The sequence below is a fragment of the Macaca nemestrina genome, chromosome 12, assembly GCF_043159975.1.
Source record: "Macaca nemestrina isolate mMacNem1 chromosome 12, mMacNem.hap1, whole genome shotgun sequence".
In the NCBI taxonomy this organism is placed as follows: Eukaryota; Metazoa; Chordata; class Mammalia; order Primates; family Cercopithecidae; genus Macaca; species Macaca nemestrina.
In genome coordinates this window covers 32,324,339-32,351,265 of record NC_092136.1, presented here as the reverse complement: position 1 = coordinate 32,351,265, position 26,927 = coordinate 32,324,339, and the positions used below count along the sequence as shown (strand labels likewise).

At 32.9% G+C, this 26,927-nt stretch overlaps 1 protein-coding gene across 1 annotated transcript in view; it reads right to left on the bottom strand.

Annotated features, from left to right (window-relative positions):
- The window catches only part of LOC105471524 (cleavage stimulation factor subunit 3), a 77,675-nt gene that overhangs the window by 32,928 nt on the left and 17,820 nt on the right, over window positions 1-26,927 (bottom strand). Inside the window, exons 2-3 of the mRNA XM_011724019.2 lie at window positions 24,150-24,251; window positions 23,932-24,027 (exon numbers count right to left, since the gene is read on the bottom strand). Coding sequence (XP_011722321.1) covers window positions 23,932-24,027; window positions 24,150-24,251 — 198 coding nt within the window. The remainder of the gene's footprint in view (window positions 1-23,931; window positions 24,028-24,149; window positions 24,252-26,927) is intronic.

Sequence of the window (26,927 nt, the reverse complement as noted above, 5' to 3'; positions counted from 1 at the left end):
AATAAGAAACTCATTGCTTATTACACACTTAAAAGTTGAAGCAATTCAGCTTCTTATAATTTAAAGTGACAAATACTGCTAATACTAGCAGCATTTATTAAATATTTAATGTTTGTAAGCACTGCTCCAAGATTTTATATGTATTAACTCATTTAATCCATAAACAGCACTCAGGTAAAGTACTATTATTCCCTACTTAAAGATGAGAAAACTGAGGCACAAGGAGGAGATTTAATAACTTCCCCCAGATCACACAACTGAGCTCTTAACCACTATACTATACTGCTCTCAGCACTATATATATATATGAGGATGTTCACTGAAAGAGTACACAGAAGATTTGAGAATCTATTATTACCAACAGGTAGAATGATTAAACTGTGCTTTGTCTAATTAATTGTTTTGTCTAAACAATAGGAGATATATATACACACAAACACACAGGAACTTTAAAAGCAATGATGTATATTTATAATACTGAATGGAAATATATCCATAGTACATTTAAAAAGTGAAATCTAAAAAATATATACTGAGTAGGAAGAAATGCACACAGTAACTGCTGACCAAAACTATTTTCACTGGAAGGGTTGAGACAATTTTTCTGTCTCAGTTACATTTTATTTCCATGACAATTTCACAAAGGAGAGAGCTGGGATTTTTTAAAAATAATTGGACATTTTCTTTTTTAACTCTAATCTCATGACAGATTAGGGATTTTTTTTTTTTTTTTTTTAATAAGAGAAAGAAAATTACAGCTGGTTTTGAACAGTAAGTTTCTCTTTGGAGTAATTCATTAGTATTTTTCTCTGATAAACATCCCCACACTAAAATCTACTTTTAAATGCTCTCAAATTCTCAGCCAGACCTATGAGGATTTAAAATGTTAAATAAATGCTAGATAAATTATGCAATACTAATTTCAGTCAAGAATCTCAAAGGTAAAACCTTGGCTCAAATTTGATTTTGTCCCAATATATAGAGCATCTATCAACAACCACCACTTAACATTTATAGACTCAGCCTATTTTACTTAATAAACATCTAAACTCTGTAAATAACTTCTCAACAGCATGCCAAACATTATCTTTCAAAGAATAATCTGTAATTTTTGAGTAAGAAAAATATAGCAGGGTATTTGCTTTTTGAGAAAAGTGAGTAATTTGGTCAGAAGTATCAAAATCACTAGTTAACATTCATGGCTCAATTGGTTTTGCTACTCTACCTCCCATTAGGTCATCTCCCCTGTCACTCCTCAAAATTGCTGGGTGGCAGAGATCTTCTTTCTAAAGGTTAATTAAAATGGAGATTAAGAAATGTGTACAATCATTTGAGATGCTCCAGCTATCAGGAAAGTCAAGAAATCAAGTTCATAAGCCTCTGATCTAAAAAAACAAAACAAAAAACTACATTAATTCCACACTGCACAGCCAGAATAGTAATCAAGTAGATTGCTAATTTGCTTCCTTCAAATGTCTTAGTTTATTGCACATCAACTTATAGTCTTTTCTACCTTAATTTACAGCTTTTATGAACTGTCGTCTTAATAAAAGTCCTTCCAGGCAAACTTAAAATATTAAACAATATAACTTCTCTAGTATTATTACAGGAACTTTATACATTGTTTTAGAAAATATTATATCTCACGTCACTTTTGTTTGCTGAGTTAATCTTCCATTAGTCACATAACTATTTTTTAATGTGTAGAGGGGAAATTGTTCAGAAAACCATTTACTTAAAACTGTTTATAATTCATTCATCTCTTACTATACTTCTCACTACATACAAATTGAAAACTGCTGTTTAAAAATATTAGCAATTGTATTATCATTGGACAAAAGCCTTTAGTCATTTCCTCTACTTTAGATATTCTAGTTCACTAATCAATACAATCCCATTTTGATACAGATTCCTATCAGAATACCATTTCTCTTACTTAATTTTCAATGGCATCCAATGAGTTCACATATTTTTTCTATGTAACTTTCTTGTCGGCAATTTAATTCTAACTATACTTTTACTTATGCTATGAAATCAAGTATAACATATATACTAGATATCCAGTATCATGAGTAATGCTTCATTTAACCTTTCTTAAAAATCCCGTTTCAAAAACAGGATTAAGCTTCCACAATGAAGTAGATACAAATTCAACGGATTGCTTTTCTGTATTTTTTTAAGCAACTTGCCCACTCCTCTAGTTTTTACCTATCAGTAGAGAAGCGTAATTCTAGAAATAGCCCATTTCCTCATTCTATAAAACTCACAGATATTCCTCAGACTACTTTAGTTTTTATCAATACTGCTACTCTAATACTTTTAACTTTACATCAGAAATTATATTCTAATTATATTCTGCAACTGTTTTTGATACCCTATCACTTTTTCCAAGAACATACAATCAACGTTTGCATTATGACCCAATTCTAGACTTCTCAATCCTATATGCATAGTTTATTTCTATTTTGTTGTTGAAGTGACCTAATTCCAAGTTCCTCTTTAGAAAATGCTTATCAAATAATCATCTTTTTCACCAAAATGGTATATTTATTCAACACTGTTTCCCTACTCTTGAACAAACTATACATTGGTCATATTTACTTAAATTCTGAAAGATTAAAAAATCATCACTCAGCTCAATTCGAAAGATCACACCAGCAACAGCAACCTTCGATAGTAAAATATGAATTCTAAAAGGTCTAAAGAAACAATTATGACTGTGTAAAAATATTGAAATAAAATTGTATTCATGCAAGAGATTCTTATAAAACAAAAACTGGAAACACTATAAGTAAATGATAATTAGGACTGGTTAAACAGCATATATATAGGATGTACTACGGTGCCACCATTAAAAGCGATTTTATAGAATAAGCAACACAAAAATATGCTACTATGTGGAAAAAACAAGCTACAAAAAGGTTTTATAGACAGATCTGGAAAAGTTAACTGTGATTAAGTTATAGTCCAAAAGTAGTGGGAATATGGTTTTTTTCTCCATTCTTAGACTTTTTTTTCCTTATAAAAAACACATATATTACCCTTTTAAGAAAAATGTCTTCCTTTTGTAACAATCTTGACAAACTCCATTTTCCCTCCCATCTCCCAAGCTTCAATCACTTGATATTACTTCATTATGCTTGCCTTTTAAAATTCAACCATTTAAGTCCAAAAATATTATTTGTGCATGTATTTAGGTTCTGTATAAGTGTATTTTCTCAGTAGTCCATCTAGGTATTATTCTTACTCAGAAAACAAGTGAGTCAACATAATTTTAAAAATTCCACAAAGGCATAACGTTTTTTATTTCACAGCACCTAGAACAAAGCCTAACATATAGCACTCAATAATAATTGCTAAATAAATGTGGATAAAAGTCTACCAGTTACTGTTTGCATATTCATTCAAAAACAGATTTTAGATTATACTGTCTTAAATATCAAGGGAAATGAAAAATGTAAATGTATAACTTTTACAGAAAGGTCTTTATGAGTCCTATAATCCTTGTTAAAATATTAACTTAAAACCTCACTTAAATAAAAAGGTTTAGAAAGGGTGCTAAGTATAATACTATCAGTAAATTCAGACTAAAATGGAGGAATAATTAAAGTTCTAATATGGATTTTGAAAGTTAGATTTTTCACAGGATTTACATCTTTCCATAAGCATACCCAAATCAATTCTATTTTCCATTGCTTTTCTTGAATGAAAACATGATTTCTATTTGAAGCAAAAATGCTGCTTCAAATAGCCATGTAAAAGATGGGAAATTACGAATTTTGGAGGTTTGAAAAATAGACATAGGCAACAAATTAAGAAAAACAAAGAAAAAATTCAGGTAAATACTAAGTTCCAGGAGAATCAAGATGATTTAGAGATGAATTTCTTTTTTCTAATGGGCATGTTTCAAAATTGAAATTTTGGCTCTATTCTAAAGGCTTCAAGCTATATACTTATATCCAGAACATTTATAAAATTATTTTATAAAATAACCTATTAGATTTTAAAACTTTTTCCTAACTTTATGAATTCCTGAGTGCATTTCTCCAAATATGGCCACATTTAAAGGCTTAACGAAAACATACCCTATTTTCTCTGGCATTTTATTTATATAGTTTGAAATGTTTGTATTTCATTTTACTTCCTCTAAATATATTTGTGATATTTTCCAAAGTGATGCCACCAAAGGTAAAGAATTAAGTTCAAATACTATATGGAAAGCTGCCATGAAGGCTTTAGTAGACAAGAATGAAATGAAAATTATATTGATATTCCTGCTGTAAGAACAGGCCCTTATGGTGCTGTCATTAAAATGGAAAGAAAGTTGAAGGGAAAAAAACCTGAACGGCAAGCTGTGGGTTAAGGTGGTGATACTTTCACCAGCAAATGAAGTGTGCAGTGGAAGGCTCCCCAAATCTAATAAATACATATGGCCATTCTTTCTAGTTGATTCTACCATACAGGTCTAATTTTGTCCATGACTACTATAACAGGTCAGTAGAGATATCAGATTATCGAAAGCTGTGACATGTAAGAAATAAAGAAATAAAATTAAAACAACAACAAAAAAGTATCCTAATGCTGTTTCTCAAAGAAACTGAGCTCCTGGCAGCCCTTTCCCAATCAATATGTAAACCTGAGAAAGGAAAGGAGAACAGGCACAAAAGACTTTCTGTTCTCCCCATATCCCATCATCCTACTGCAAAATGCACAGAAACAAGATATAAAATAATCTATGGATTAGCTTTCAAATTACAATTGAGATACATTGTTGGATGGCAAAGTGTGCATGTTGAAAACCAAATTCTACAAAGTATTTAATTAGTTCACCAATGGGAAAGAAAACTGGTTTTGAAATGTTTACTGTTAATAAAATATAATCCTTAATATATAAACTCACTTCAAAAGGATCTCTGATTGTTGAAAGAAGCCTTCATGATTTTGATGTCTCTATATACATGGCCTTATTATTTTCTATATACATGAGCTTATTGAATAGCTCAAGAAAATCTGTAATGTGAATCATGAGTTTTCTTCACAACTATTTCACAGGCAAATCAGTTTCAGGAAAAAAAAAAATATATATATACAAAACTATTTTCATTATATGAGTATGTGAGTCTCCTCATGTCTAATGTTGAGATGCAATATAAAAAGCTTAAAAAGATGAAAAAATAATTTGCAAATATTAAGACTTAATTTAAATGGGAAATAAGAGGTTTGGCCAACAAAAGAAATACTTAAGCACAAAACACACATTTGAAAGAAAAATATAGGCCGAGCATGGTGGCTCAAGCCTGTAATCCTAGCACTTTGGGAGGCCAAGGCTGGTGGTTAGATTGAATCCAGGAGTTCAAGACTAGCCTAGGCACAAAGCAAGACCCTGTCTCTACAAAAAAATACAAAAATTAGTTGGGCATGGTGGTGTGCACCTGTAGTCCCAGCTACTTGAGGGGCTGAGGTTGGAGGATTGCTGGAGCCTAGGAGGTGGAGGCTGCACTGAGCCGTGATCACACCACTGCACTCCAGCCTGGACAACATAGTGAGATCCTGTCTCAAAAAAAAAAAAAGAAAAGTATGTAAAAACAGGTCAGTAAGAACATCAAAACAACAAAGTATGTTCTTTTATCTCAGAACTTATTTATCATTCCTTCCATTCTGACAATGAGAAAAACAGGTAAAGCAATAAATATAACATTATTTAAATGTTTAATCAAAATTATTTCAACTTCTAAATAGGAAATTGTGCTAACATTAAAAGTTTCCTTAACTTCCCTAATGTGCTCTTATAAAGACAAAAAAAACCCCAGAAAAACAGACTAGAGAGATTAGTTCTCAGAAAAAGAAATCCAAAGGGCTCTTAAAAATGAAAATATGCTCAATCTCATTCATAAGAGAAATGCAAATGAAAATCACATCGAGATGACCATTTTTTACCTATAAGTACTGGCAAAAATTAAGAGTATAAAATATTGTGTAAAGAGGATTTAGGAAAATGGGCCCTTTACAGGATTATCAATGGGATTTAAAACTATGACGACCTCTGTGGAAGAACATTAGGAAATAGAAAATTCGAATAAACCCTATATACTCTTTGATCCAGCAATTAAATTTCTAGGAATTTAATCTACAATAATATTTACACAAATGGAAATGATATGTATACAATTACTGGATAACCGTCTGTGATAACATAAGACGAGGAAAAAACTTAAATGTCCTTCAGTAGGGGACAAGTTAAAAGAAATATAGAATATCATGTACTTGTAGAGAAAAAGATTTCCAAAACTTACTTTCTTAAGCAATAAAAAAAGGTGTAAAACAAAATGTAATATATATTTATTAATGTAAAAGGACAGAACACATGAATGTATGTGCATTAAACATCTCTAGATTATGAACATTGTCTCTGAGGGGAACTGGTGCCTCAAGAACAGGGGTAGGTGACTTTTCACTGTAGGTTCCTTTTGTTATCTTCTCATATTTGAACCTTATTTTAATATATATATACACATACACATATGTGTATACATATATGAACACACATATATATGGAATGTCTAGGTGACATGTAACTTTTGAGTTTTTACACTTAAACATATATCTGTATTTTTATCAATTCTCAAAACATTCCAAAAACCCCCAAACTGTTAAAATTTTAAAAACATGTACAAATAAAACATAAAATGCATTATGCATACAGAAATTAGATGTATAATATTGTTTAAACTATTTAACATTTTTTAAGGAAAAGGATTACCTTTGCAGTCTCTAAACACATAGTATAATTAAAGCATTAAAAAAAAAAGAACTATCAACCTTAACACAAACTGATAAAGTCCAGAGGCACTATCATAAAAATTTAGTTCATTTAGTTAATTTTCAAACCTAAAAAATGAATACTAATTAATGGAATCTGACACTGGCATAACTCAAGATCATTAAAAATACTCATTTCCAACCAAGTCAAGGGTTTTATAAACATTTAACAATAAAATTGAAATTGAAGTGATATATTTGGATAAAAATTTAACTGAAATTCAGCATTTAAGAAACTACTTGTTTAATGCCCAAACTATAAACTTGTGGCACTAAACCAATCAAGTGAGATTTATAGTTCTGCTTATAATAAACATAAAATAAAACTCATAATCATTTTTGCCCTGAAAAAAGTGAAGCTAAAAACATACCAATTCCAATTCCAATGAGTCCTTTCACTTAGGAAAACTTTCACTGGAACAGAGTGACTTTAGGCTAGGAAGTAAATATGAAGAGAAACCTGGATACTTAATAAATGAGCTTTGAATTTAATATATATATTTAAGTTATACCTACAATTGGACATGTTCAAAAATGCATGTGTAACTTTCACAATGTTATTTTATTAACATGACCCTGGGTACGGAACTTTCAAGTTGACAGCTATTTTCTTTCAGCAACCTGAAGAGTCAATTCCAGTCTTCTGGTTTCCCTTGTTGCTGTGAAGTTACCAACCTTACTGCCATTCTTTGAAGGTCATTTATCTTTTTGTTTCTAACCATTTATGTGATTTAAGAAAAAAATCTTTAGTTTTCTGTAGTTTCATCCTCATGTGTCTAGTTGTGGATTTTTAAAATTACTGCTTGGGATTCAATGAGCATCTTGAATCTGTTGAAGCCTTCAATCAGTCTGGCAAACTCTCAGTATTTCTCTCTTCAAATCATGCTTCTGCCCCATGTCCTTCCTCTACTTCTAGAACTTCACGTAGACACATTTTCACGCTATCCTTTGTGTCTCAGACATCTTTCATATTTTCCATCTAATTGGCTCTTTAAGCTCCATTCTGGATTCCTTCAGTTCTCCAATTCTCTTCACCTATTATTAAACTAATCTTATTTAATTATAGTTTCTGAAGCCTTTGCAGGTCTGTTTCTGATATATGTGGTTTCCTTATATGCTTATTTTTAACAACTGATCTGCTCCTTTCCCTTCAAAGATTATTTCTGGAAACTCTTCGAGGCCTAGAAAGAAGGTGCATTCCTCCAGAAAGGGTATGAATAAACTATTACCACCTATTAGGGACATTAATTCATTAATTCAGGCTGAGTCTTCATACATGGCTTCAGTTTTTCTGAATCATTCTCAGATGATGTTTATTTACACAAATCCACATAAGGAACATCTCAGGATCCCCCCATTCTGCTCTACTCAGACGGAAGCAACTTTTCTCAGTCCCTTACAGGTAGGAAGGTGGCATAGATTTACTTCTAGATCACTGTCATCCTGAGTGTAGCTTTTAAAGCACACAGTTTAAGGGGAAAGGCTATCCCATTGGACACTGTACCCTGGGCAGGCCTTGGGTTTTGATTTTTGCTGCCTGAGGTCCTGGAAGTGTTCAAAACTGAAGCTCAAGAGGTCTTCCCAGTTTGGCAGTTGCTTTCAGGGCCAAAACAGTTTAGGCATTCTGCTTATCTCCTCATGTTCCTTTTTTATCCCTCCCCACTCCATTAGGCTTTCACCTGGTAATTCCTTACAGGGCTGTAAGTCCAATGTTAGTTAAGATGTTCTTAAAATTCTATCTAGCAGCCTTAGCTGTTTTCAGTGAGAGCGCTAATCTGAGTAACCTAACTCATCATATTACTGGCTAGTCTCCTTCATAAAATTTTATTAGTATCAAGCTTTCAAAAAGATTAGAAAAAAATTGTGTGCAAACTACCTTGAAAAGTAACTATAAACTCTAAAATCCAATGTTCACTGAAGCACTAAATTCCAAAAGTAATCTATTAAAGAAGCCAGATCTGGTAAAAATCTGGTCAGGCACAGTGGCTCATGCCTGTAATCCCAACACTTTGGGAGGCTGAGGTGAGAGGATTGCTTGAGCCCAAGAATTCAATACTAGGCTGGGCAACATGAGACTTTGTCTCTATAATTAATCAGGTATAGTGGCCTACAACTGTGGTCTCGGCTACTCGGGAGGCTGAAGTGGGAGGAACACTTGAGCCCAGGCAGTGGAGGTTACAGGTTACAGTGAGCTGAGTTCAAGCCACCGCACTCCAGCCTGGGTGACAGAGTAAGACCTTGACTCCAAAAAAAAAAAAAAAAAGTGTAAATCTTTCTCTTATGTTATACATCAACATAATTCTAAATAATGTGAAAGCAGTTTACTCTGAAATACTTAAATATTTAGGGGTATTAGACAATTCAAAAGGACAGTTTCTTTTAGTGTTCTAAAAATAAAGACATTTTTCTAACCTGTCATGGTAAAGGTATCAGCCGATCACAATTTTATACTCGTGAAAATACATCTTGCTATAAACTGAAATCATAACTCTTAATTTTTAGAAATTCAACTTGTAAAATACAATTATTTCCACTGTGGATTTTTAATTCAACAAGTATTCATAGTGCCACTGTATGCCAAGCATTATTGTAGCTTCTTGGAATATAGCAACATACAAGAGAGACGAACTATAAGTAAATTATTCAGTACTTTAGGTGATGAGTGTTATAGGGGAAAAGGAAAACTCGGTAAAGGATAAGGAGTTCTGTGGAGGATAGGAGTGGCAATTTTAAACAGAGTGGTCACAGGAGAAAACATTTTTGTAGATTTGAAGAAAGCAAAGCAGCTAGCAAAGCAGCCATCTGGAAAAATATCTTTAGAACAGATAAAAGAGCGAATATAGACAAAACCCCTAAGGGAGGAATATGTCTGAAATAAATTTAAGGAACATCAAGGAGGCCAGTGTGACTAGAGAAGAGACTTTACTATTAATATGTGGATTATCTATCATGCAGATATTATGCACAAAATGTTATACTTGTGGGTATCCTAGCATTCAATAATTTTCTACTAATTATTAAATCAGCCTACCTGAAGGTACTAAAAAAAAACCAGATTCTTAAACATACAAATGTTAGGCTTTTCGCATAATTACTAAGAATACAGATATAAATTCATTTAAAATTCATCAATTTAAAAAATTCTATCAGAACTCTAATTCAGTTCATCAAAGTTCCATTATAATCCTCCTTTATTCTTAACAGCTATAAACATTTTATTTCATGTCTTTTAAAAAATGTTACTACTATTACATAAACACATTATTACATATCACCTAGGTATGCAATTCTCCCTAATTCTTGGATTTTACAAATCAATAAAATTAGGAAAGAAAATTTAGAAACTGACATGATCTGCCAACGTTTTTGGGTTTTGTTTTCTTTTTCTGAGACAGAGTCTTGCTCTGTCCCCCAGGTTGGAGTGCAATGGCATGATGTTTTTGGGTTTTGAGAGATGTTTGGAAACTACTGTTCTTGTGCTTTTGCTTTTCTCAATTTTAGCCAGTCTTTAGGTATTCCAAAAGTATCCAGAAGACATCAAAACATTTTACAGGATTCTGTTTAAAACTAAGTTTCAAACCTTGATACTAGGATCAGTAAAATAAGTAGTATCTCTTAATCTTGGTTATTAAATATTTGTCCCTTTGGTAAAATTATCCCTTTTAGTAAACACATGCAAATTAACTTAAATATTTATCCAAAAGGGGGGAAAACTTTCCTACGTTTTTTCATTTAAAAAATTCATATAAAATAAGCAATCTTTTTTCTGTACAAAATAAGTCAATTTAGAAACTGTGTGTCATTGGATAAGCTAGACGCTGACAATGTGGATTCCCATTTAGTAAAAACAAATTTTACTCATGGTAAAAACATTTCTAGGAATCAAACTCATGCAACTTCTCAGGTTTTACCTAGTATAGAAAATAACCAATTTTTTATCTTAGGAAATGCTTTTCCCCCTCAAAAAGTGAAAACTCTGGCCAAGTACTGTCGTATTTTCCTCAATCGCTATGAAGACTGTTAAAGGGAAAATTTTATGGCTTCTTAATTGTATTAGTTTCTCAATACTCAAATAGAAACTAAAAATAAAAAGAAACCAAAAGAATTTATAAATCAACATGTAATTTTTTTCTTTTGAGAATTGAACAGGAAGTTTCCAGTCATTTAACTTAGAAATTTATGTAGGCATTTGAGTAAAATAAGGGCCCAGAATTATAAATATCTCAACTTAAGTTCTTCCTAGAGCAAAATTACAGCCAACTTATTAATCTAGCAATTATTTCAGATGTTCATGCTTATTCTCCAATTATTCTCCCTTATTGCTTAGCTGCAATTCTAGATGAGCTAATGACCATTAAGCTCATATATATCTATAACAAAGAAAACATGCATGTAAGTCATCTGCTTTAATATACTGGGAATGACTAGAAGCAAAATTCAGCTTAAAAATTAAAAAAAAAAAAAACAAGCATTCATCTATTTCTAAAATGTAAAAAATTAAAAATCATCAAGCTAAAATTGTTTCAACTCGTCAAATAAAGCATGTTTTCTCTTTCCTTTTTTAAGGCCTCTGCACTGGCAGTTCTCTTTGCCAGGTATTCTCTGCTTAACTCATACACATACTTCAGGCCTCAGTTCACAAGTCCTGTTCTTCGAGGTTTCCTTGACTCACCATCCCCCACCTTCCCATGCAGTGTCTGGCATGCATTTACTCAACAGATACTGGAAAAGTTAATAAATTTTAGAAGCAATTTAGGAAGATACTGTCCCCATCTTCCCTGAAAAATAACGTGGATGGAAGAACCTGAAAAAAGACATTTTCATTACTTCTTTTTTTTTTTGAGACAGAGTCTAACTCTGTTGCCCAGGCTAGAGTGCAGTGCCATGATCTAGGCTCACTGAACCTCCGCCTCCAGGGCTCAAGTGATTCTCCTGCCTCAGCCTCCCAAGTAGCTGGGATTACAGGTGCATGCCACCACACCTGGCTAATTTTTGTATTTTCAGTAGAGATGGCGTGTCACCAGGATGGGCAGGCTGATCTTGAACTCCTGACCTTGAGTGATCCACCCGTCTCAGCCTCCCAAAGTGCTGGGATTACAGGCATGAGCCACCAAGCCCAGCCTACTTTTTCACTATATCCATATAAAAACTTATAAATAATATACAGATGGTGGGGGGTCTGCAAAATTACTACCGGATTACTTTTTTTGAGAATCTCTGAATTCAACAGCCAACTGCACTACTGAAAAAAAGGTGTTAATACTTTGGACAATTTTACTTGACTATGACCCAGGCAAATACGTCAGTAGGCATCAGTAAATTTCATTCTACTAAAAGTCCACAATTCCAGGGAACTTTTAAGGACTAGTCCTCCACATACAAAATTACGTTCCAAGAAGGTTTGCTAACAACGCAATTCTGCATTTTTAGTTTGCACAGTCTCCTAAAAATGTCAAACTGCAGCCTGTAAAACTTTTCATCTTACACATAAAAGTATCTTATAAGCTTAATTGAATACACTAAAGTAAAATTCCAAAACACTTCAATTGTGGGATGCTTAGAATTGCAAACTGTTTTATAGGTAAATAATACAAATTCTGATGCAACATCATAGTGGTTTACCTACAATCAACTGAGGAGTATCAGGTAGCTACACGAAGATACTCGAGTTTTCAATGACATAGCCTGGAGATGTGCTCAAAAAGTTTATCTTGAATCTCTAAGCCTGATGCACCACAAATTACAAATCACTGGAAATAAAGATTTAGTTTCAATAAATCAGATTTTTCCCATTAACTAGAAAAGTCAAGTTCCTTTTAGTATTTTTAAATAGAGAGCTAGATATCGTGCCCCTCTGACTTTTTCATTTTTATTTTTCATAAAATTTCATAATCTCAATTAGTAAAAATCTCCTTTCAGATCAAGCTGGGCATGGTGGCTCATGCTTGTAATCCCAGCATTTTGGGAGGTCTAGGCGGGTGGATCATCTGAGGTCAGGAGTTCAAGACTAGCCTGGCCAACATGGTTAAAGCCTGTCTCTACTACAGATACAAAAATTAGCCAGGTGCGGTGATGGGTGCCTGTAATACCAGCTACTCGGGAGGCTGAGCCAGGAGAATCACTTGAACGCAGGAAGCAGAGGCTGTGGTGAGCCAACATTGCGCCACTGCACTCCAGCCTGGGCAAGAGTGAGACTCTGTCTCAAAAAATAGATAAATAACAGATCATAGGGAATATAGTTTATCCTATCAGAAAACTTAATTTACAAAACTTCTACACATCTTTGAAAAGTATGAAAACAACTGTTTAATAAGCAGGTATTGAAAGGCTAATATACTCTACCTAAATCCTTAGTTTTAGCCTTGATTTAAGTAAATGCCATTCTAATAACACTCCTAATTGCTAACCCAGAAACAGATGTAAAAGTTACTGCTCTCTCTATAATGTGGAATGTAAAAAAAATATTCAAAGTGGTAAAGAATATATGTTCTTTGTTTGAGTCCAGGAGTTCAAGACCAGCCTGGGCAACATGGCAAAACAAAAAAATACAAAATTTTGTATTTTTGTCTCTACCCAAAACAACAACAAAACAGCCACAAAACACCATGAAAATTAGCCGCGTGTGGTGGTGTGCACCTGTATTCCCAGTTACTCTGGAGGCTGAGGTGGGAGGATCATCTGAGCCTGTGCAGGTCAAGGTTGCAGTAGGCCATGATTACGTTACTGCACTCCAGCCTGGGCAACAGAGTGAGACCCTGTCTCAAAGAGGAAAGAAAATACTTGCTCTTATAAATTTCTTAAAAGTCCAAAATTACAAAGATTTGCCCCTTTTGTGTACAAGATTCCTTTGTACTCTCTGAAATTAAACCCAAGTATCTACAGCTAAAAATTTAAAAACTATGGAAGTATGGAGAACAATAGCAACTAGAATTTTAGAGATAAGATTTTATACAAAGGATAACCTGGCTACACAGAAGTTACTGTACCATAAAATCTTCTAAAAGGTTTGTTGAAATTCTACTGAAGCAATTATATGTGGTTGTGAGTAGCTATACATAATCCATTTTTTCAAATACCCACCAAAATACTATTAGATCTAATACTGAGACAAATAATGAAGAATGCAAAAAACTCCTGAGCAAAGAAAAACAAAAGTCAGTTATAAACCTACTATGTATTAATAGCTATTTCCACAACTATACTATATTTTAGATTTCTTAGGTCAGTTAGTATAATGGCTAGTGACTAGAATCACATATGGAGGAAAAATCTAAGCATGAACTGAGTATTAACATAGATTTGAACATTATTGTTCCTTTTAAGTGTGACAATGATATTGTGGTTTTATAGGGTACTATTCTCTTTATATAAGCAGAGAAATATAAAGCATCATTAAGCCTATGCAGAGGTGTACAGGTATTGACTATATATTATTCTTTCAAATTTGTTTGAAAATTTTTATAATAAAAAGTTGGAAAGAAAAAAGATTAAATTGCTTGGCTAAGGTCCTAGTAATAAGGAAGCTGCAAGCAGAATATCCTAGGGTCCCCAGACTTCAAGTTCTTTCATTCCTATTCCTACATATATCCCTTATAGTTACCTGCAAATTCCTTGCACTGCATTGCATTTCTTTAAATAAATGAAGACATTTTTAAACATACCTTTCCCATACTACTAAATATGATCAGACCACTGTTACAGTAACACATTAAGAAAAATTCTGACCCTGCAGTTGAGGCACAGGGCAGAGTAGTTCCCTACCCCCATAATAAAAAACTGAACTTAAATAATAATTTTTTGTGTTTTTGAAGGAAAAAAAAAAAGTATTTTAGAGACAGGGTGTTACTATGTTGCCCAGGCTGGTCTCAAACTCCTGGGGCTCAAGCAATCCATGCCCACCTTGGCCTCCCAAATGCTAGGATTACAGGCATGAACAACTGCGCCCAAACAGATTAAATTCTTTTTTTCAAAGTTACTTTGACTTGGAATGCCTGTTATTTAAATGCTAATCTCCTAACTATTCTGTGAACTCAGGAAATTCAAATTTACAAAGGAACAAGTTACCTTTTTAGCAAATATTCCCATGGATGAGCAATCTGACATTTTTAATTGCTAATAGAAACTATTTCCTTTAAAGTGCTGAGAATTTCATCATTTGTGTTGCTCACAACTGAAAACTTTTAACAAGTTAAATAATGTAGCATTTGCAAACATAATCAAGTATTTGTCTAGATGATCTTTTTGACTCACTAATTTGTTTACAAAGTGAAAGATGGCATTATTTTTAAAATACCTAAATTCTTATTTGAAATAATTTGCCATTTGGTCAAGTAAATCAGTATAGGTATCAATTTCCTATATCATACAGTTTATATATAGATAACAGATATATAATATATATAACCTAATGCTTGAAGTAGCAATTTTTAAGTTTTCTTCCCCATATGATTTATGACAGAATTGACAGGCATCATTTACAGTAAATGATTTATTTTATATTTGACAAAATCCTAAACATTATCTTTACTAACTATACTCACTAGTAAGCTTCTTAAATGAAAAAAATCATGGTGGGGAGGTGAAAGCTAGGACTTTCCAATGGTTTTCAAACACAATAAAGTTTGAGTTATGAATAGAATATCTGTTTCCACTCAATAAACATATTGAAAAACACCAGATAATTCCATGGAAAAGTATCACTGATTCAACCAAGAATCAATCGAGTTTAAATGGAGTGGATAGTTGTTAGATGAGAATACAATATTTAGTCTCAAATTATCTCCCCATTATTTTTTCTATTAATTATCAAAGCAATAATGATAACTACACAGTGGACAAGCTGGTCAACACCTGAGCCACATCATGAAAACTGACATCACCAATATGGGACAAATGAACATTACTACGCCTCCGGATGAGATACACTAAACACACATGGCCATTTTGGTGGCTTTTCAGCTAAAACCTATAACCTAAATCTAATGATGAAGCATCAAACAAATTCAAATTAAGGCCGAGGGCTGAGTGCAGTGGCTTACGCCTGTAACCCAGCACTTTGGAAGGCCTGAGGTCAGGAATGAGACCAGCCTGGCCAAAATGGTGAAACCCCATCTCTACTAAAAATACAAATATTAGTTGGGTGTGGAGCACACTTGTCCCAGCTACTTGGGAGGCTGAGGTTGTAGTGAGCTGAGATCACGCCACTGCACTCAAGCCTGGGTGACAGAGCAAGACTCGATCTCAAAAACAAAACAAAAACACAAATTAAGGCTGAGGGGCTGTTCCACACTGAAGGAGACTAAGAGGAATGACAATTACATAATGGCCTTGGATTAGATAATGAATCAGAAGAAATTTAAGAGTATTACCATAACAAAAGTAGAACACATACTGCAGATTATTCTACTAATGCTAAATTTCCTGAATTTCATCACTCAACTGTGTGTATGTATAAGAATCTTTGTTATTAGGAAATACATCAAAGTATTAAAGTTCATAATATATGCAATGCAATCTCCTATAGTTCGGAAAAAAATAAAGATTCAGTAAAGCACTTATGTCAAGATGTTAAAAAGCAGTGTAAAATATATATGGGAGTTCTCTGCATTGTTCTTGCAACTTTTTTGTAAGTTCAAAGTAGTTTCAAAATAAAGTTACAAATGGATTACAAAAATTGCTTAAATGACTGTCAGTTTGTAACCACTAAAAGCAATGCTCTTGTTATTCAACCAATACAAAGCAGATTAAACCATGTGATCTCTCGTGATTGGATTTTCAACTCTGATAACCTAAATAATGAATGTTTTAAGCATTTTTTCACCTAATACCCAATACCATACCCTGAATACAGGAAGCACAAAACCTTCAAAAATTATCTTCATACACGATAGCCAAAACCAAAGGAAATGGTGGATGAGGGAACTAAAAGAAATGTACAAACACAGGAAACAAAGTTATTTTGCTGACAATCTTCCCTCCAATGACACTGCACTTCCATAATACTGAGTAGTGTTGCCATTTTGGACATTTAAGTTTTATAAAATTTAGTCTAATGTAATTCTAAATTTCATTAGTACTTAAATTCTTAATTACAGCTGAAAAGACCATTCTAAAATTACCACTGGTGTACTTTTTAGTCATCAAATTTGATTTTAAAACTGTCGAAAGCCATTAAGGAAGCATTTGAGTTTTCATTTTTTATAAGGATATGAGTTTAAAATGGTTGAGAAACACTACAGATCTTTCTAGTGAAAAACTCAGAAATGGACTGAACCTGACTATAGTAAGTTAGAAATAACTGGTTATTTGTGAGAAAACATCCCATTCCCCACCACCTAGAAGAATGAGAAGTACCAGTACAACACTCAAGTTGCACTGAAAGAAAAGGATGTTAGCTAAACAAACCAAAAATAAATACCAAGATGTGGCATTCTTGTTCAAACTCTACAGAGGGTACAAGTTAGCTGCAGTTAATTCTTTTAAGCCACACTCTTCAGCACAGATGTGTCCTTAAAGGTTATCAGATTCTTAGTTTGACATTCATGTGACTGTCTTGTTAAAAAAAGTTTATGTAACCAGAAAATCGGTTTTCAAACCCAGGAATAAATTCAGTTAGTTAAAAAAAACGGTTACAGTTAAAACAGCATAACACTAACCCTGACTGTGAATCTAACAGTCACAGTATACTAAGCACATAGTAGATGCTTCAAAGATCACTTGATTGATAATATACAAAAAGCAAGCCAGGAGACTAATCATTTTATTGTCCAGGCAAGTATAGGGAATATTCTGCAAACTACAAAATTTACTAACAGCAGTAAGATTCAATTACTGCCCTGCAAAGCTTCAATTCCCAAAACCAGCTGCCAGAAACAGATACTGTATGTCCATCCTCTAGAGCTTGAGTCAGCAGTGCTGGTATGCTAACTGGGAAGCTTGTATGCTTTAAAAGCTTTCCAAGTGATTCTAAAGCAGTGAAGTTTGTAAACTTTGGCTCCAGGGATAACAATGTCTTATTTTACTCACATATAAAATGAGGGAGCTAAACTAATTCATGTTCCAGCTTTAAAAATTTATGACTTAAAACATTACGCCCACTTCAACTTTAAGTATGTAACATGTGCAGTAGTCATAGTCTGGTGAATGAAAAAATTTCCAAGAAAACCATCATAACAAAATGGCCAACCTTCTTTTTTCTTCAAATCCAGTATGAAAAGTTGCAGAATATGAATCTTGGGACAAAGGAAGACTTAAAATGTCAACAGTACATGCTAGAGCTGAAGTGCTGCATTTAAATAAAAGGCTGTAATTGAACATGTTCTGTCACATGAACAGAAGTATTTAGATTTAGTTTTAAAAAGATTAAAAACAGCTTTGGGATTTTGTTATCTTTGACCCTTACTACAGTTCAATGTACTATTTCAAAACTACATTTGAATCCTATCACTGATGTCAACTTGTCTTTAGAACTATTGCTTAATTAACACTTGCAAATAGAAAATTTTTCTTTGGAGGTCTAGCATACAAAATGGTAAAACTTACCCACATTATGCTTTCCTGAGGCTTAGAAAAGCAGCTGAGTTTCTCAAGAAGTTGTATTCAAAGCAAATATTCACAATTTTTGTTTAAACTGCTGTGGATTCTGATATGTGGGGGAAAAAAATCTAGATACAGACTTCAACCTATTATGCCATTATACAAACCAACTATTTGTTTTCTGCTACCAAGTTGCTAGGAGCAAACCAGTTTAATAATAAAATTAAAAGTTTAAAAATTCAGTAAAATTAAAGTAATAAAACTGAAAGTTTAATAAATTAGTTACAACTAATAAATGCATTGTCCACATTTATTTGGAGGTGCAGCTTTTTACAGATGTCACTGGTAATATTTTAGACATCTTCATTTCCTGGAACTGCCTTGAACCAGAGTCATTTCAAAGGAATAGCTGTTTCAAAGCTGATGCATTAAAGAAAATACAAAGACAATCCATTAGAAAATATTTGAGCTTTTGACTTAAACTGGTCCTTTTTGTTTTATAAAGGAAAGTCGGTTGCCACCTGATTCCTCTGAACTCAAGTTATAACCAAAAATGCTCAACACTGTAAAAAGTCTCATGTGTTAGAATTAGTTTTATTTCCAAATATGGAGGTTTCTAGCTCTGTGATATTATGAAGGGCTTACATGTTTGTGTTGATTCATGGATGCTATGTTGCAGCATATCTTTAATACCTTTTGGGATAGGGATAGTTTTGATCCAAAATTATCCCCTATGATCCTAACGACTATAATACCCAATAATTTTAACAACTAAGTATTAGGTATTATATGTTATTATGTTATTCCATGAATGTCCAGGAAATTTAGGTAAAACATTACTACCTCCCCCAAAAACTTCAAATTGTATGATCCAATAGTCCTTTTTGTTTCACCACTAATTTTAGAATGTATATGCACTTTTTATCATAAACCTTTTTCCACAATTTCAGAATATATCATGACTCATTACACCAAAGAATAGAATATAAAAAGGCTGGGTTTAAAACATAAGAGTCTTTGCAGGGTAAAGAAAATGACCATATATTTTCAATATGTTTACTAATGACTGTAGAGATTAGTTTTGCTTTATAAAGCTGAGAAATATATAGACAATCAGGTTGATTAGAACAAGATTTTGCTTGAAAATAAATGGCTACATTTCACATGAGAATAAATTATCTAGAAATTATAAAGATTAGAAAATATAAGGTTTTATTTAAAGAAATGTCGTTATCTAAGTGACTACATCCTTTTGCAAATAGTTGCTTTGGCTGAGAAAAAAGTCCCAAGGGAAAAAATGTATAGACCATGTTAGTAGAAGTGACAGCACCTAAACATCTCTGTTATAATAATGGATAGGGAAAAGGGATAGAATCAGATAATTCAATAAAACCTAAAATAGTTTGCTACTTATCATAGTCAACATGCAAATATTTCCTTTGCTTATCAAACAGTACTTTATTCAAAGCACTTTCAGATTATCATCACTCAGTTCTGGGTTTACAAGTACTTTTTTCTTTTACATCTCTATTCTACATTTATATATGCATCTAAGAAACTAGATAAAAAAGCATATTGAGTTTTTAAAGTAAAAATCTGAATAATCACACAGACATGGACCAACATTTATTACAAACAGGAAAAGTGTAGATCTATAAGAAAAGAGTACAGATTTTTTTTTTTGTAAAAAGGCTGCAAGCTGAAGTATAGAAATCACCATAATCTATATAATGCAGTAACTGTATCTGCATTTTAAAATCACATTGCTCAACAGAAAGAAAACATTATAATACAGTAATTTGAACTGCTATGTAAAGGTATTAAAACAGTATCAACAGTGGAAAAGTTTATTTCAATTTAGGTCACTCATGTTGCATCCTGAGTTCACTTCCATTTTCCAAGAAGAAAGGTCATTTTGAAAAATTGAAATGTATGCTACACAACCCATTATTTATAAGGAAGGAAAAACCAAGTATAGAGAAAAGAATTCATCTTTTGTAAAAATTTTAAATAAAAAAAACAATCAATTCTCTATATGCTTTTATTAAAGAAATACAGCTTTCACAGACAGCAAGATACATTGTTGCTATTACCAGCAGCATTACCTTCTTCATTTCTCCTTCAGCCACCAATAAAAAACATCCTTCAGTAAAAAAATTCCTTATGAATGTGGCCCGATTCAAAACAAATTACTTCTCTAACAATAAGATATTGTAGCTTACATGTTGTCACTCATCACCTAATTACATGAAAAGCTACAGAAACCACAGGCTGGGTAGGGGAGAACAATTTAAAAGAATATGTCAAAATTATGTAGATTTTCTCAATTTTGTGATTATTTAGTGACCTTTTTGATCATTGTAAAAAGTAGTTCTTTAAAGAGCACTGAGGCTCTGACTGGGGCATTCCACTTAACTCAAGTGTTTAAAATCTCTCATTTATTAAATCCAAAAATATACTAAACTGCATTTAAGATATCCTTATCTGATCAAATAGCTGGAGACATATTTAAATGTTTCCTTTATTTAAAACTAATAAGTCACAAAAGTAGTTTCATATCATACTGATATTTAAACTTTATACTTGATAACTATCACTTTAAGAACAGTCATACAATTAATGACTTGCTCATCTTATAATAAATAATATTGTTAAATCATGTGACATAACAGTTTTGGAGTAAAGAGTAGAACAATACATTTCAGGGAGTGGAGGCAAAATGTTATCTCCTATGTATTATATATAACACCAAAGTAATTTGGCCTAGTTTTTGAAATTATATATTAAGAATACACAGAATTTTGTCCTAAATGCCGTTCACTAGAGCAAGAGAATTTTACCTGCAACAATTTCCATGCTACAGCAAAAAAAATGAAAGCATGTGACAAATTAAGGATGACATTTTAAATCCAAATTTTACATAGCTAAATAGATACTGCTCAACTCTCAGTTATGAGCCACTGGCTCATATAGTAGCATCATCAACTTTTTTTCTAAGTAATTAATATGCTCTCATTTCCAACTGATGTTTCAAATTGTTTTAAAAAGTTTAATATTTTTTTCCTTTGACATTTTGTACTTTAATAGGATTTGCAAGGAGTTTCTCTGGGGAAGCAAATCTTCTGTTACTAAAGATGTATGCATTTTCTATTAAAAAAATGTATTTGGAGTCACACAAGTTGGTTTAGCTGAATATAAAGAAATGAACATTACAATTTTCCCACCATGAAATACTGAGTTACAACAAATGTATTAACAAAACTTTATTTTCTTGAGTGCATACAGAATGTTATGTAAACACTTAAGTATTACTTTCAACGTAAAAACATTCTTATTATCACTTTGGATTTTTAAAAAGTATTATAAATAAGTTATGTGTCTTCTCCAGAAATATTAATGGCCACATTGAGTGATATGATCAAAAGAAAACTTTAGCCTCTCATAGGCTAAACAAAAATATAAAATGTGAATATAAAAAATAAAGAGCAAACCAGGAAAGAGAAAAACACAGCTCAGAATATGCATTTCTAAAACCAGTATTCAATTTAAAACCTTAATTTCTAAACCAAAAATATAAATTTTTAAAAAATACATATATATTATTTACCATTTGTTTTTAATACATTATATATACCTATTTGTGCGTGTATGTTTGTGCGTGTGTGAAGTAACTGCAAATAGTACGAACTACATAAATCAGGCAACTGCTAGCAGCTCTTCATTTCATTGTATGAATTGAGCCTGTTATGTAGACAACTTTTAGTCCCTTGGAATAACATCTGGTCTTCCTGAAGCTTTTTTTAGGATGCAGTTTGTAACTTACAGCTACGAAATTGCAGAAACAAACCCATTGTGTTCAGAGTTACAGAATGGAGTATCTAACTGCCTATTTCAGTTTAACTTATGCTATAATAAAATGCATGAATAATGCCTGAATAATTGAGAAACAAGGAAATTTCAAAAACTCAGAAAGTTCTACTTCATTATACAAAAACAATTATATATCAATTATGTTCATTTCTGGTGTGTTTGAATTTAAGTCTAATGTGTTTGTAAAGCCAGACTAGAATGCAGACCAGGTGCAGGTGATCCAGGTTCCTTGTTAATGAGTTAATACAAAGCAGCACAGGCTTCAGCGTATTTCAGACAGGCCTCACCTGTTTCGTGCCAACCTACTTTGGTGATTTAAATATATTAAGGAAAGAAATGGTCCCAGAGGATAGGTGAGGAAACTTTAAGGATATGGTCACGGGCCAAAACTACCAGACTCCACATAAGGCACAATCTCTCTCATACATACAAACACACAAACACACAAACCACATACACAACCACACACACAAAAATAAAACACACACAATGTTCCTGCTATTATCCAGTAATTTCCCTCCCAACCAAGTAATGCAATCTAAACTATAGCACAAATACAATGAGTACACTGTAGCCTCTATTTAAACCTGCTACTGGTTGGGTCCATTCTGAGGACACATCACAGATGACACTGTGTTGTGCTGAAGTATATTCAGTACTGCTGATGACCAAAGCCCTTTGAATAGGTCCAAAACAGACCTAAATATTATCAAATCTCAGGTACAGCAGAAAATGTTATGTTGAGGCTGCAGTGTACTTGATTATGCTGAGAATCTGTATCACAAAATTAATATTAAGAGTACTGCGTATTATAAGTTACAAAAAGAAATGCATATAATTTTCAGCTTAATGTGAATATCAGTTATTTACATCTTACCCCTTCCATCCCATTAATTTCTATTAATAACCTGAAAATGATTACTTGGTGCCAACTGTTATTGACACATTAAAACTTTTATTATCATTTTTACTACTAATTCCAGTCTTCAAAAATTAACATTTTCCTCCTAACCATAATCATGAATGGGGTCCTTACTCTTTAAAATATATATGCCTGGGTTCAAATTTCAAGATATAAAAAGCAAGAAAAAAAAAACAAAGTATCATTGGGTAAAATTAAGATTAAATAGGATTAAATAGGTTTGAATCACATTAGCTTATTCTTGCATAATATAAACTATCTTACAGAAAAATCGTTAAATTATTGAAGTGCTTACATTGATAAACCATGCATTTTCACAAAATTAAAATGTGAAGTAATTATTCCCTTAAAATGTTGCATTTCACCAGACACTCAAAATACTCTATGAAAAACTAAGTTAACATTTCTATATTTTCATATACTCTCATCCATATTAGTTTGTAAGTAGGAATAAAAAGAAAAATGAGTTCTAAATAAATGACACAGGAGGCAATAAATTGACACATGACAAGTAAATAAAAGGCTAAAGCACTCCAATACCATTGAAACTGTTTTAATGTTGTTGCAACTCCAAAATGCAACAATCATCAGCTTGTAAAAGACCCAAATTTCAAAAATTCATTTTAATTACTCCTTTATACCTATTTTACAAAATAAAAGTAAGACACATTTAAATCCTCCTTGTCCTAATTAGCTATGTTCCTAATTTGTTTTCTATCACTACAGTGTATGCTGCAATTCCCATCAGATGCTGATATTAAGAAAAAATAAAATAAAATAGTAACCTCTGCTTCAATGTACAGTTTCCAGAATCTGCCAGAACTGGGGAACTGGGCAACAAGGCGTTCATAAGTCTTCCGTGCTTTGTCTATAGGTTGATTCTAAAATTGAAAACCAATAAACAGCATTTACAATGTTAGGATTATGAAAATATTATTCACTGCAGAACCAAGTAGTGTGATTGGACCCATAGAGAAGGAAATGTAATCCTATATCACTAAACCTGTGCCTCTCGAATGAGAATGCTCCAAGCATCAAGGTCATATGGATTCTCTTCTAATTTCTTTTCCGCTTTCTTCACCTTCTCTGGGACATACTCAGCTGCCTGGGGAAAAAAAACAACAGTGAACTAAAGTTACTGTTTTAAAAATCTCATGCCTAACTTAATTCATGAACAATAAAGTCCTCAGATGCAATGTCACATTACAAAGCATAAAAATATCCTCTTATAAAAGAAAAGTGTGTTTTCTAGAACCTCTGTGTACAATCGTCCTTCCTTATCTGTGGGTTCCACATCCTTAGATTCAACCAAGGGTGGACTGAAAATACTCAGAGGAAAAAATAAAAAGACAGCAGTGTCTATACTAAACATGTACAGCCTTTTTATCATTATTTCCTAAACAACACAGTATAACAACTATTTAAATGATATTTGTATTATATGACATTATTATAAATAATCTAGAGATGATTTAAGTATTTGGGAGGACATATGTAAGCTATATGAAAATACATTATTTTATATAAGAGACACAAGCATACACGGACTCTGGTATCTAAGTGGTTGTCCTGGCAACAATCCCCCACAGATACTGAGGGACGATTGTATTTGTAATCAGAAGTAACTTGCATGAAGATAATAAAACCAAGTGATCAAATTTTTTTATTCAAATAAACTTATTTTTGTATTAAATACTATAAAACAGCAGTTCTCAAACTTTATGGTCTCAGGACCCCTCTACACTCTTAAAAATTAAGAACCACAAAGAGCTTTTATGTGGGTTTTATCAATATTTACCATATTAGAAATTAAAACAAATTTAAATATCAATTGATTTACAAATACAACTTTTTACATGTTTTTTCTTTATAAAAAATAACTTAAAATTCAGTAATAAGAATGTCACTTTTTACATATTTATAAATCCATTCAATGTTTGACTTTTTAAAAGGGAGCTGGATTTTTACATCTGCTTCTGCATTCAAACTGCTGCCCTGTCAGATCATAAAGATACTGAAAAATTCCACTGTATCCCCGTGAGAGATTAGGAATGAAAAAGGGCAAATAATGTCTTAGATTTATTATGAGACAGGTTGAACTCACAGATCCTCTGAGAGTCCTTAGGAACCCTTGGGGTTCCTGGACCAACTTTGAGAAACACTGCTGTTAAAGCATTCATCCTGCACCACAAAGAAAACGTGTGAAATGACATGGAAATCTTATTTTGATGTAAAGAAATTTTAAAAACACAATTAAAAACACAATTCACAATTGTATATACAACACAATGAAAACTATAAAAGAAATCTGCAGTCGGTCATCCTTGGAAGATGAGTAGTAGAATTAGAGGCTGATTTTTTTCTCCCTTTTCTTTCAGTATTCCCCAAATCCTTTGGTAAAATAGTTTTACTTTTATTATAGAAATTTAATTTTAAAAAATGCCTAAAATAGTAGCCAGCACTTGAAGCAAAAATAAAAGTATTACTTCTCAAATTGTTGTTCAGAATACTACTGTGTACCACAAAAAGGGATGCTCAAATAAGCCAGATAAATGTTAATTTATACAGGCCAGGTGTGGTGGCTCATGCCTACAATCCCAGCACTTTGGGAGGCCAAGGCAGGCAGATAGATCACTTGAGGCCAGGAGTTCAAGATCAGCCTGGCCGATACGGTGAAACCCCGTCTCTACTAAAAACAGAAAAATTAGCTGGGCATGGTGGTGTGTGCCTGTAATCCCTGCTACCTGGAAGGCTGAGGCACAAGAATTGCTTGAATCCAGGAGGCAGAGGGTACCATGAGTTGCAGTGCCACTGCACTCCAGTCTAGGTGACAGAGCCACACAGCACTTTGGGAGGCCGAGGCAGGAAGATCACAAGGTCAGGAGATCGAGACTGTCCTGGCTAACATGGTGAAACCCCGTCGCTACTAAAAACACAAAAAATTAGCCAGCCATGGTGGCAGGCCCCTGTAGTCCCAGCTACTCAGGAGGCTGAGGCAGGAGAATGGCGTGAACCCAGGAGGCGGAGCTTGCAGTTAACTGAGATCGCGCCACTGCACTCCAGCCTGGGTGACAGCAGCCAGACTATGTCTCAAAAAAAAAAAAGTTAATTTATATAACGTTTTGTTTTGCCTTTTTTCTAGGACATCCTGACATCTATAAATGGCAATACATATTGATAATATCCAAGCATAAAGAAGGAAGCATTGCCCCTATCACTTTTCCCCGACACTCCCCCCCATTTTTTTTTAGTGGAATTAGTATTTCATGGAACAATTCAGTCAAAACACCAGTTTGGAAAAGTTTTTAAAAAGTCATCTATTCAGATTTTTTTAATTACCTAGGAGAAATAAACTCTTTTCTTTAGAATAAATTAGCTTGTACCACTGGTAAGCATTCACTTATTTTAAAAAAAGACATGTTGACTACTGTAATTCAAAATTAAAATAAAGATGCTTTCCTAACATATAAGAACTTTATGAATAGCTTGCTCAAGGAACTAAAGCTGGAAAAGTTTATAAGGGACTACTGGCTCTACCCATACATGAAACTACAGGCTCAGAAAGAACAGCAAATGGAAAATCAGCAAATAATAAAGGTGGCATTTTCAAATTAGAACGGTGAATTATTCAATACATGGTTTCAGAATAACTATATAGTCATCTGTTAGAATAACTGTGAATTCAATTTTATCAAAATAAAGTTGAATTTCTACTTTACTCTTTCTGCCAAAATAAACTTCAGAGATCAAAGACTTAAATGTTAAAAACAGAAACACAAGA